Genomic DNA, 12,103 nt, shown 5'->3' on the forward strand with positions numbered 1-12,103 from the left:
ACCACACGTGGATATACTGTGCACAAACAAAGGTGAACAGAGAGTGTAAAAGAAATTATTTTTTTTAATAAATTATTCCCAAAATTCCATCCTGTCTCCTGTAGCCTACACTCCGAACTGCAGCTAAAGGTAAAAAGAGAAAAACTATATCAAACTACTGGGTCATAAACATTTCAGTTGGATAACAAAAAAAGTATTAAAATTGTGGAAACTGTAGAGCTTTTTTACCCTGAAACCTCTAATTGTAAATGTATGTTTTCATTTTGTTTTTATTTTTCCTATGTAATGATTATCGTTGTATTGCTTAGTATGTTTTTTTATTTTTATCTTCATAAGTGTGTACACTTGATGTTCATGTGCTATTACTCTTTACGTTCTCTTAATACATCCATGCTCTTTACCTGATTTTCTGTATACTGCAATTTGTCAATAAAAAAAAAAAAAAGTGGGGAAAGCAAACAGTGGACTAAACCACTGTGAGGCAAGGTAAAGGGGGACTCAAAATATTTCTAAACCTAAATCGCATTTTTTTTTTGCATTGTCTACGTGTATATTGTTTAACAACGTAAACAAGTATTATATATACATAATACATAATACAGAGAGTGGTTTTTAATGCTATTTTTGGAGGGACAACCCTCAGGGACTAAGTCCTGGACCCCGCGATTTCGGCCTATGGACTGGACTGGACAGACGGCTTAAGATGAACTAAAAGGGAGAGTAAAACCCAAATGAGGCAGTAATGCAACATTGTGGATGCCGACTACTTTAAAACTTCAAAGAAGAAGAAGAAGAAAAAGAGCCCGGTCTGCTGTCATTTAGAACCATGTCGTCCACTGAAAGTACTGACCTGGGCCGGGCGCTCTGTATTATTACCGGGGCCTCCAGAGGCTTTGGCCGGACTATAGCGAGGGAGATGTCTCGGTTGGTGAAGCCGGGGTCAGCGCTCATCCTGACGGCCCGCTCCGGTGATGACCTGCGGGCTTTGCAGGCTGAGCTGGCCGAGTCGGAGGCAGGCAAAGCGGGCCTGGTGGTTGAGTGTGTCGTGGCAGATCTGGGTCAGATTGAGGGACCGGAGAGCATTGTCAGAGCATCTAAAGAAGCTTTTTCTGACGATATAGATCACGTTGTACTGGTCAACAATGCTGGTAAGAAGAAACCTGTAGAGCTAATTACTGTACCACGGTCAATGTGTTCACCACCACCTCACATCTCGACCAAAGTGCTACACAGCTGTTAATGGAAGCTACTTTGATGTAGGCTATGCATGTAAAACCACATGTTGTTACCATATGAAACACACACATTTCATATGACTTAATTCTGTTTGAATCAGTTACACACTGCTGTTGCTAACCTAAAACACTTTTAGCAATTCTACTCAGGGATTATAGTACTGTAAATGAAGTACACAGAGAAAGTGCAAATATACAATATGTTCACCAAACACTACACAAGAACAATGCTGCAGATTGAGGAAAATATAATGTATTTCTCTCCATATACCCAAATCAGTCAACATGTCAACATGGAGAATCACAACAAAACATGTCCCAGTTTTCATGCTACTACAGTTGTGTGAATAACACTGTTATAACACAACTGAACTAGAACTAGAAAATTCTGCAAGAAATTTTGACAGTGTGTCTACTACTTGGTGCACATCCGAATAACACTGGCTAACAGTAAATCTGCTGTTTGACATGTCCGGAAAAGAGAGGACAACACAGCCTAGAGTAAAGAGTCTCCATGATAGGAGGTGTGTATCATAACTAGGGCTGTCAAACGATAAAAAATAATCGCGATTAATCACTGAATTTCTATAGTTAATAACGATTAATCGCATGTTTTATCACATGATTAAAATTCTATTATTTTGCATTCCAGAAATGTTTTTAAGTACGTATTAACTGGGAAAGCAATTATTACCAGTTGATTGGGAATCAAATGAATGCAAAGAAAGTGACTTTATGAACTTGATTTTAAGATTTGTATTTGTTTATTATTTATTTATTTATTTACTGTAAACCAAAGAAAAATGTGTGAATCTAGTCACACATTTGAATCTAGAGTCAATATTAGGGTTGGGTATTCTTTGGTTTGGATACCGGTGCTAAAGCTGTACTTTTTAAACTGTACCGGTGCCTGAACCGATACTTTTTAAGAAAGTAAAAAAAAAGAAGGATACTAAACAACAGTTGGCGACATTAAAGAACGGGTTGTTTATTGCTAAGGCCATATGGTCAAAATTAAATGATTTAATAATAATGTAATAACTATAACAATAACTTATTTCACTAGTAAATAGCTGTTGAACGACAAAAACCACCAGATGGGAAAAGGGCATTGAATGCACCACAAGGCTGTAGGTTACCAGTTTCATTGAACACACCATGTGTTTTTCCGACAACTGCAGCTTCAGATTGTTACATCCCATTGTTGGAATCCTCTACACTGAAATACAGACAAACTTTACACCGTTTAGCTTTAGCTGTCAGCAATGTAACCGTGTTTAATCCAGTTACTAGCAGTTGAGCTATGTCAGTTTGGACAGTTTACAGTACCGACTGAATGTCACTGCCATCGACAGAGCCACTCTGCATTCAGTTGTTTGAATATGGTGAAAGAATCCCCTAACTCTCCAAGTGTAACACTTGGTTAAAACAAGTTAGGGTGGGACAAGCCAAACACTACTACTAATATTTCTGCCTTCCAGCCAAAAGCCCAATAAATAAAAGTGGACACACTAGCTGTGCTGGCAGCTAATGTGTCCACTTTTATTTCAGCAGCCATTATACAACTCCAAGTGATGCAGGATCATGGTGAGAGTGCATGCCGCACACACAAGCTTGGAGGCCCTTAGACAAACTTTTTTTGCCGGTTAAAGCTGTGAACAATACCCAACCTCTCATAACATCATAGCTCATTAGTATAAAAATCAAAATGTTATCACAATATAATTATATTATGTTGTTTATTACTGTGATTTCACCAGTGCCTTCCTCTGATTCGGTCCTTCCCCTTCATTTATATTTTGTGTATCTTATTTTAAAGGGTAACCTTTGACATTACAATACAATTGAATTGAACTTCTTTACAGGTCATACATGTACCAAAATTAAAATGAAATACTTTCATGGGAAAGTGCAGGAATGTTTTACAATTTCAGATTCAAAACATTAAAAGCTATAGCCCAATATTTTTCACAGGTGAGCTGACATTCCAGCTTCCTGGAATACCCCTGAGACCTACAGTAAACCTGTCCTAAGCAAGAGTGGCTCTGGGCGAGCCTTCACAATGGTCAGGATGAAAGAAGGTCAAGGGGGCTTAGAGAAGCGATGGTAAAATAAAAAAAAATGAGTTCTTCTTTTTATTGCCCAACATGTTTTGTCCAAAAAAAAACAGACAAAAACACGACGCATAGGACAACAATAAACGGTTGGGTTTAGGAAAGAAACATTGGGGAAGGCTTAAAAAATAAATAAATAATTAAAAAATCTTCCCTGGACTTTTGAGACCCAGACCACCCCACCACAATTGGCCAGACGCCAACCATCCTTGCACTCCCCTTTAACACATATACATACATAAATAGGGTTGGGTATCGTTTGTTTTTTTTTTCGATTCCGGTACTAAATCGATACTTTTAAAACGGTGCCGGTGCCTAAACCGGTACTTTTCAATAAAGTAAAAAAAAAAAAAAAGAAGAAAAAAAATAAGGGTAGTAAACAACAGTCAGTGACTTGTTTATTGCTAAGGCCATGGTCAAAATTAAAGATTTAATAATAATGTAATAACTATAACAATAACTTATTTTACCAGTAAATTGCTGTTGAACCCCAGATGGGAAAAGGGTATTTTACAATTACTGTGAATGCACCACGAGGCTACCTCTTTTAAGTGAATCTGTGTTGTTTAATTCCGACAATGGCAGCTGCAAGTGAACGCAACGTCTGTGTTGTTTAATTCCGACCATATAAACATACTGTATATCTATGAATTGTTACATCCCACTGTTGAAGTCCTCCACAGTGAAATACAGTCACACTTTACACTGTTTAACGTTAGCTGTCAGCATTTTAACCGTGATTAATCCAGCTGCTAGCTAAAGGTAGGCTAACGTTACATGCTGTCAGGTGTAGTGTAAAGTTGAGCACCAAAATGAGGCACCGAAACTTTCGTTCTTATTCGGTCTCGTTACTACCGTTTACGTTGGCACCGGTTCCCTATTGGCACCGAGTTTCAGTACCCAACCCTATACATAAAGGAGCTGGGTTCAAAATTAGCACTATTTACCAGCCAAATGCTGGTAAAATATATAAGTGGCTGGTAGATGTGCTTGACTCACCAGCCAAAAAAATAAAATTTTAACATTCACTAACCATTTAGCTGGTGGACAAAAAGTTAATTTTGAACCCTGCATAACAGCCCCTAATACTGCCACATAGCTGAGTGGTAAGTAAGAGAGTATGATAATGTACTAACTGAGTGAAAAAAGGCTGCCTGGCTCTTGATGGCAAGATGGCGCTCTGCCTGGCTGCCTATTCCTGTGTTTCTTCATTAAAACCTACATAATCTACTCTCTGCCTCCTGAGTCTGCTTTTGGTTCCACAGTCACTTACCTGGCCTCACCGGCCCTGACAGAAACACTAGTTGATGGAAACACTAACTATGTATGAGGATGTAGACACACCCTAGTAACAACTCCTTCCCTCTTCCCCAGCCTCTCTGGGTGATGTGACCCGCTATGCCAAAAGCTTCACCGACCTGGCCGAGGTGAACTCCTACTTGTCTCTCAATGTCAGCTCCTCCCTGTGCCTCACCGCCAGCGTCCTGCAGGCTTTCCCACAGCGTACAGGCCTGCGGCGCACTGTGGTCAACATCAGCTCGCTGTGTGCCCTGCAACCTTTCTGCTCCTGGGTGCTGTACTGCACAGGCAAGGCTGCCCGAGACATGATGTTCAAGGTGCTGGCAGAAGAGGAGCCGGACCTTCGTGTGCTAAACTACGCTCCAGGTAAGGAACTGCCACTTTGTGCTTGTTAAATACAAGTCCAACCAGTTAGCCTGAGACTCGAGCTGAATCAGAGGAATTGAATGAGATCTTATTAAAGGAGTCGTGATACTGAGCAGTACAGTGAAGCCAGTTTTTACATGTAGCATTATATGTTTCCTTAATTATTATTATATTACTATTTTAAACATACTAACAGCTGCTGGAATGCAGGAATCTATCTGGAAATACTATTTCAAACACAAATTTTTTAGAGCACTTAAAGAATAATGCAAGAGGTTACAATTCAAATTCATCTGTCATCAGCGTAACAGTGAAAGTGGACACCATAGTGACGGAGGATTGTACAGAGGGGAAGGAGGTAAATGATGAATAAGATGGGACCCAGTACTGACCCTTGGGGGACACCCAGTGTAACACTTTGACCTGTGGTTCCTCAGTTGGACATACTGTCTGTCAGGAGTAGTGGGTGAGAGATGGTGTCAAAGGCGGCAGTAAGGTCGAGGAGGATGAGGATGGTGAGCAATCCAGAGTTTGCTGCACGAAGGAGGTCATTGTTGATTTTAACCAGAGCTGTTTTAGTACTGTGTTTAGGGCCCGGAAGACCGGAGATACACCGCTGGGCCAAGTTAAAGGTTAGCCAGTGGGCAGGCATCCTTCACTATAATCACAGGGACGACTTGGTACACAGGAGAGCAGAAGGATTACAAGCAACAACAACAGTGGCAAAAAATTAATAATTCACTCAATTCTCATTGGCTACCGGCCAACATGGCAAATAGATAGTAGACAGTTTCAGCCGCCAATGGCAAAATTCACCCAAATTTGGCACATACGCGGGTGTTAATTTCAGGCCCTGGTGGGAATGTTATAGTTATTTTTCCATATTTCCATCAAAACGTTAGAATTTAATGTGGTTGCTTCATACTACTAAAGCAGAACAATATGCAGTAATGGTAAGGTCCTCTCTACTTTGCAGACAGATGTGTTTGTTCTCTCCATTCCTACTCTGGAACCCATTCACCTCTGTCCTCTGTATTGTACCAGGGCCTCTGGATACTGCCATGCTGACGGAGGCCGTATCCACAACAGCAGATCCCGGCATCAGGGCGTCTATTTCAGACATGTTCGCTCAGGGCCAGGTGCTCACCTGTGAGGCCTCTTGTGCCAAGCTGATGAAGCTGCTGCTGGAAGACAACTACACATCAGGAGCTCACATCGACATCTATGACGTAGACACAGCTTGAGTACTTACAGCTAGAGCTGCAACTAGTGATTATTTTATTATTAATATGTTAATTATTATTTTTTGATTTCTTCATTAGTGTTTGGTCTATAAATGTCAGAAAAGCGTGAAAAATGTCGATCAGTGATCAAGATGACGTCCTCAAATGTTTTGTTTTGTCCGCAACTCAAAGATACTTTACAGAAGAGAAACTAGAAAATATTCACAATTCAGGAGCTGGAATCAACAAAATAGTTGGGGATTTATATTTATTTAATAGTTAATAGTTTAATCGAGTAATCTTTGCAACTCTACTTACAGTCATTTAGCATTGGGCCAAATTATTTCTATGTATGTGTGCCTTGATTGTAATTAAAACTCTTATTCATTTATACCTATCACTTACCTCTTATGACTCAAGTTGCACTGTCAATCTTAAGGTTGTAGCCTTCTATTGTTAAACTGACCAATATGACAGCATGACGTATTAACTGATTTTCATTAAATTTACATTCAAGACATTCCAGAACAGAAGTTCACTCACCCTATGGCCAGTGAAGCTGCAGTCAGTGACGTCCATACAAGCAGAGATAGAGAACAATTAAAAGTCGCTTAAAGGTACACTATGAGCTCCTGCATGACGTCACTTCTGTTGACGTTCGAAATAAATACCAAAGAAAACAGTCCAAGCTCACCCTTCCCCCCATGTTTACGTAACGGTCATGACTAACTGAATTAACTGTCACTAACCCCCACCCCCTCCGCCAACCATCTTGTCGGTGATTGGCTGGAACGTGGTTTGTTGTGTTTTGGTGCACAGCCTGTGCCTCTAGTGTTTGTTTGACGTTTACGACCCCTGTGTTGTCTCCCTTTTTTACAGTGTATTCAGGGGGCCGGCAGTAGCAGATCAAGGAGAGATGCCTACAATTTGAGACAAAAATGAAATCGCGCTGAAACCATGCAGGAACTCATAGTGCACCTTTTAAGTCTGAAACTATCAAATCATGTGCATAGGGGCAATAAAGTGGTGATTAACAAGATGGCCAATCATCAACTATTAGGGGTGGGAATCACCAGAGGCCTTACGATACCATATCATCACGATACTTACGTCACGATACGAAATTATTGCGATTTCAAACTTATTGCAATATTCTGCAGTATATTGCAATTCATTACCTTTTTTCCAACTTCAAATTTTTCCCAATTTCAAATTATGTCCCCAAAAGGAAACTTTGTCAACATCAGTTTTATCTAAAAAGATACATTTCTCTGTTTGTTCATCTCACTTCAATTGTATTGCTGCAAAATCAGACCGTCAAGCAGACAAACTGACCAACACATATCATAAAAGATCGATACTTGGCATCTGTGTATCGATACAGTATTGCCACAGAAAATATTGCGATACTATGCTGTATCGATTTTTTTCCCCCACCCCTATCAACTATCAGTCATTGCAATGACTGATGGTTTATAGATAGTTGTGAACAATGAATGGAAGCGAGACACCTCAGCATCTCAACATTCGTTATGTAGCAGGATGCTATTTGTAGATGTTCTGGTGCTTTATTTCAGGTGCTTCGGCCAGGGTTGGGAGGGTTGCAATTACCAATTACCTGTCAAAAATGTAGTCAGTAACCTAATCCAAGTATCACAATATTAAAGTAATTTAACTTGATTACCTTCCGTTACTTTTGGATTACCTTAACACCAAATATGGGCATTATTTGCACTGATGTTCCCCTTTTCTGCTTCAAATACCAAGTCATGGTGATATTTCCACCAGTGAAAGCTTATTTTTCACTAACATTTGAGACCATGATAATGAATTTGCAACTGTTGTGTAAGGCCTTTAATAATAATAATCTCTATTTTTATCCAATATATCTGGAATACGTGTGTGTGTGTTTGTGTGTGTATGTGTGTCTGTCTGTGTGTGTGTGTGTGTGTGTGTGTGTGTGTGTGTGTGTGTGTGTGTGTGTGTGAGAATGTAAGTTAAAAAAAGAAAAGAAAAAAAAACATGTGCTATAGAAATAAAGATTGATTGATATCCTGAAAAGTTAGATTAGTAAACAGTGATTAATGCTACTCTAATGCTGAGCGTTTCAATATCTGAGAGAAAAATGTTGACGGTTCTTTTTCTTTTCAATTAAAAATGTTTTTCACACATTCCTCAATGTATGCCTTGTTATTTTTATATAAATGTTGGTGTTATTATTGCTTTGTTTGTACATGATTTCCTCAGGCTGTTCTCCAAGTTGGTTTTGTCAAATTGATAAAAAATCAGTTACACAGTAACTGCAATATTCAAGACCATTCCACAAAATAGACAATAAACCAAATACAGTAAACGTATACATGACAACAACCATAAGCCCATCATACATGTCTCTCCCCAGCACAAAGCTTCTTAGGAGCCCTCCAGAAAGATCAGGTACTTTCCCCATTTTCTAGTATGGACATTTCATCTGGCAAACCGTTTATATGACTTTCTTTTAAATGCCGCCGCCCTAGCCATCTCACAAGCCCACTCCTGGATTGACGGCACCCCTTCATTCCTCCATCCTCTTAAACGTACAATATGTAACTTTCTGCCGCTAGGGGTCTCTCAACCAAAACAATGGACGGTAAAATTGGACTTTTGATGACGTTGTGAAGTTGTGTGGAATTATGGGAGTTTTTAGTGTTAAACACCTTCGCTGTCGGTTAGAATGCATCAGTTCATGGACGAGTTTACCCATTCAAGTTTATTCACGTTACGTTTATTCATGTTATTGTAATAAAATAGCTGCAGTTTCCCCGACATAATTAAGTTTTTCTTGATTAGATTTTTATTTGTAGCTGACCAGTTAGCTAGTGAGCCAGCAAGCTAACAGTAGCCAGCAGCTAAAACACAAAATATTTCACATATCAATGTCACCTTTTGGATGGTTTCAACAACGGGGCGGACGGGGTTTGTTGTAACGCTAACTAGCTACTAAACGAGGCTGAGAGACGGGGGGGATCTCCCCGACGGCGAGAACGTTCGATGCCTGTTGTGCAGCAGCAGGACATCTCCCAGCTGCCCGGAATTATCTCCCCTTCACTTTTCAGTAATCTTAACATATCGTTTTGGTGCTTAACCCACCTTTTGTCGGGTTAATTTAGCTAACCGTAAAGACAGCTAAACGCGAAGGTGGGAGAAATTCGGCAGGGAGGAGATTTTCGGCACATACACCAGTAGCGCTACGGACATGTAGCTATAACTACCGCTATGGATGTTGCCGCTGTTGTGACTCAGTGCTGGGTCTGATATGGTCTGTTTCCCGACGTTTAATTAAACTGCCGTTAGCGTCGTAAGCACCAGGCACTGGAGATAAGTTCTGGCCGGGGGTTGCTGTAATGAAAGTAGCTGGCTGATAGCTGACTGGGGGCTAACGGTAACTAGCTGGCTATATGTCCCGGGGCTGTTGTCAGCTGTCATCCCGACTGAGTCTCTGCGCCGGGGGAGTGAGGCAGACAGACCGGGGTGTGCTAGCTGGCTAAATTAGCATTAGATTAATCGTCTATCTATACAGCTAACGTTAACGTTACTAGTGAAGTTATTCGTGGGTTAGCTCAGTCCTGTTAGCTGTGGTCGAAACAGTCATACTAAAAATAACTTTATTAGCGTGTTGAACGATGTTGTAACCTCATAATGTTACCCACAAAGCATTAGCATCAACGTTAGCACATTTTAGTAACGTTAAGCTGGTATCGATATTGAATTTACAAAATAGATAAGGTCTCTGTTGTATTACTGTAATAAAAAGTGGGATGTAATTAATCACAAAATTATGCTGTATGGCAAAAAAAGCAGTATTATTTTTTTTCTGTGACATTGTATGATTTACAATTACTCCTGAACCATCTTGCTGCCAGTGTTCTGACGGAAGTTACAAGTAACTACACAGTGAAAGGTTATATGACGCCACTGACGGGCGACTAAAGGAAACGTGCCGTCTGAAAATAAAATAACAGATTTCTCTGGGTTTGACATTTGGTGGAAACATTTGGGATAGTGTAAGAACACAACTCATAAAAATATATAACATAGGTATGGTCGTTTTAGACATTTTAAAGCAGAAATGTTACATATTGTACCTTTAAAATAATCTGTCTGGCCATTATCAAACTAGTCTGGACCCAGCTTCTTATGTGCTTATCTTTTCCGTTTAGGATTGACCCATCTCCCAGAACAAATAGTCTTTGGGCTGAAAGGAACCTGGGTCCCTGCAATCTGATATAGGTTATCATGTATTCTGGTCCAAAATTCCTAGACCTTATCACAGGACCATAGGACATGAAGTAATTGGCCATTCTCTGTATTACATTTTCCAACAATTTGGTGGGTCTTTCAGACCAATTCTAAACAATCTAGAGGGCATCCAATAGAAGCAATGCATAATCTTGAACTAAATGAGGTGCACCCTCACATCGTGTGACATCATTGTAATATTCCTACAGATTCTGTCCCACTCCTCATCCAGTGTACTACTAAGATCCCTTTCCCATGTCTTTTTGAGGGCTGTCCTGGCTCCATCCCCCAGGTTCTGCATGAGCATAGCCAAGTCGATCCAGGTTAGACAGACTGAACATAGTGGAGCATTTTGCAGGTAAAGAGCCAAATCATAGACTGGGTTAGGGTTAACCATTAATAACGGACAAAGCTTGTGGGCCTCAAAAGTGAAGCCAATGCAGAAGTGCCTCTAACTTGCATTCTACCTAATTTCCCTAAGGATAATAAGGACTGAGCCTTAGTACATGGAGCACACACTCAACCAGGTGAGCTACCAGGGTATCCCAAACGACCCTACTTCTCACTTGTTTTATTACCTTAATAATCATTTTTATAATACGTTTATGGTCTAAATCACTACTTTCAAGTCTTATTCAATACAGCATGATGTTCATTTTGTTAATTATGGTCCCATTTATTTTAAAACAGAGATAAAGTAGGGAATGCTTTAGGGTTGTGGCTACACGTCGACCTGTCAATCAGGCTTCGCAATTTGTATCCATCGCACTGTGTACATTAAAATAGCCGTGAACTTTCAATAGCCGGTTTTGGGTGTTGTCCGTGTTTTAATCTTGAACTTTGACCCTCTCACTGTGTGCTTTCACTTCATCAAAGTTAATTGGGACATTTTAGTTCCCTAAAAACATCTTGTTCAGCATTCTGCTAACCAAGCTAGCTAACTACCATTAGCGTTAGCTGGTGACTTAAAGGTGCACTGTCACACAAAACCGTTTTAACTTGCATTTTTTTAAATCTGTTAGGTCCATATGTGTTTGTGTTATGTCGTGAATGTGAAAATGAACTGCTACCTCCTCTGTCAGGTCTAGCCACTGGAAAGAAATAAGCGGAGAAATCAGCCAATTACAATTACAAAAGCTGGTCAGTCTGACATCATGTTGCCTGAGCTCATTACTATTCATGAGCCCGCCCAGTTGCGCTGGGTAAAGGATGCTGATAGCCAGGCTCTCATTGGCTAGCTGTTAGCCAATCAGAGTCAAGCAGCTTAGCTCGTTGAATATTAATGAGAATAGAGCTGAGTCTTCCTGCTATACCACGCTAGAATGGCTTGAAACAAGGTAACCAAGGCATTTTTTACACAAAAAATGTTACAGAGTCCATGGTAGAACTTCAGACATCACCACAAAGTCATGAAGTATGTGTGGCAGGGCACCTTTGAGGGAATGTTTGTCGATTTTCTTCAAAACAGCAACCACAAACCAATGGGTAATGTCATGGATGCTACGGCCACTAATTTTACAGTCTATGAGCCAGATATTTTTCTCAGGATGGAGACCAAAACAGAGCTAAAGGGATAGTGAATATTGGA

At 40.1% G+C, this 12,103-nt stretch overlaps 1 protein-coding gene across 1 annotated transcript; it reads left to right on the top strand.

Moving 5' to 3' along the window:
• The first annotated feature begins 708 nt into the window (after window positions 1–708).
• spra (sepiapterin reductase a) lies at window positions 709–6,635 on the top strand. Its single transcript, XM_028602011.1, has 3 exons — window positions 709–1,148; window positions 4,724–5,014; window positions 6,059–6,635. The coding sequence occupies exons 1-3, from the start codon at window positions 827–829 to the stop codon at window positions 6,256–6,258; spliced, it is 813 nt and encodes a 270-aa protein (XP_028457812.1). The 5' UTR covers window positions 709–826; the 3' UTR covers window positions 6,259–6,635.
• The last annotated feature ends 5,468 nt before the right edge of the window (window positions 6,636–12,103 follow it).

The sequence above is a fragment of the Perca flavescens genome, chromosome 16 (assembly GCF_004354835.1).
Source record: "Perca flavescens isolate YP-PL-M2 chromosome 16, PFLA_1.0, whole genome shotgun sequence".
NCBI lineage: Eukaryota > Metazoa > Chordata > Actinopteri > Perciformes > Percidae > Perca > Perca flavescens.

Coding starts and splice junctions, on each gene's coding strand:
- spra (XM_028602011.1), top strand. CDS start 827: ATGTCGTCCACTGAAAGTACTGACCTGGGCCGGGCGCTCTGTATTATT. Junction 1,149..4,723: donor TGTACTGGTCAACAATGCTG/GTAAGAAGAAAC, acceptor CCTCTTCCCCAG/CCTCTCTGGGTGATGTGACC. Junction 5,015..6,058: donor TGTGCTAAACTACGCTCCAG/GTAAGGAACTGC, acceptor GTATTGTACCAG/GGCCTCTGGATACTGCCATG.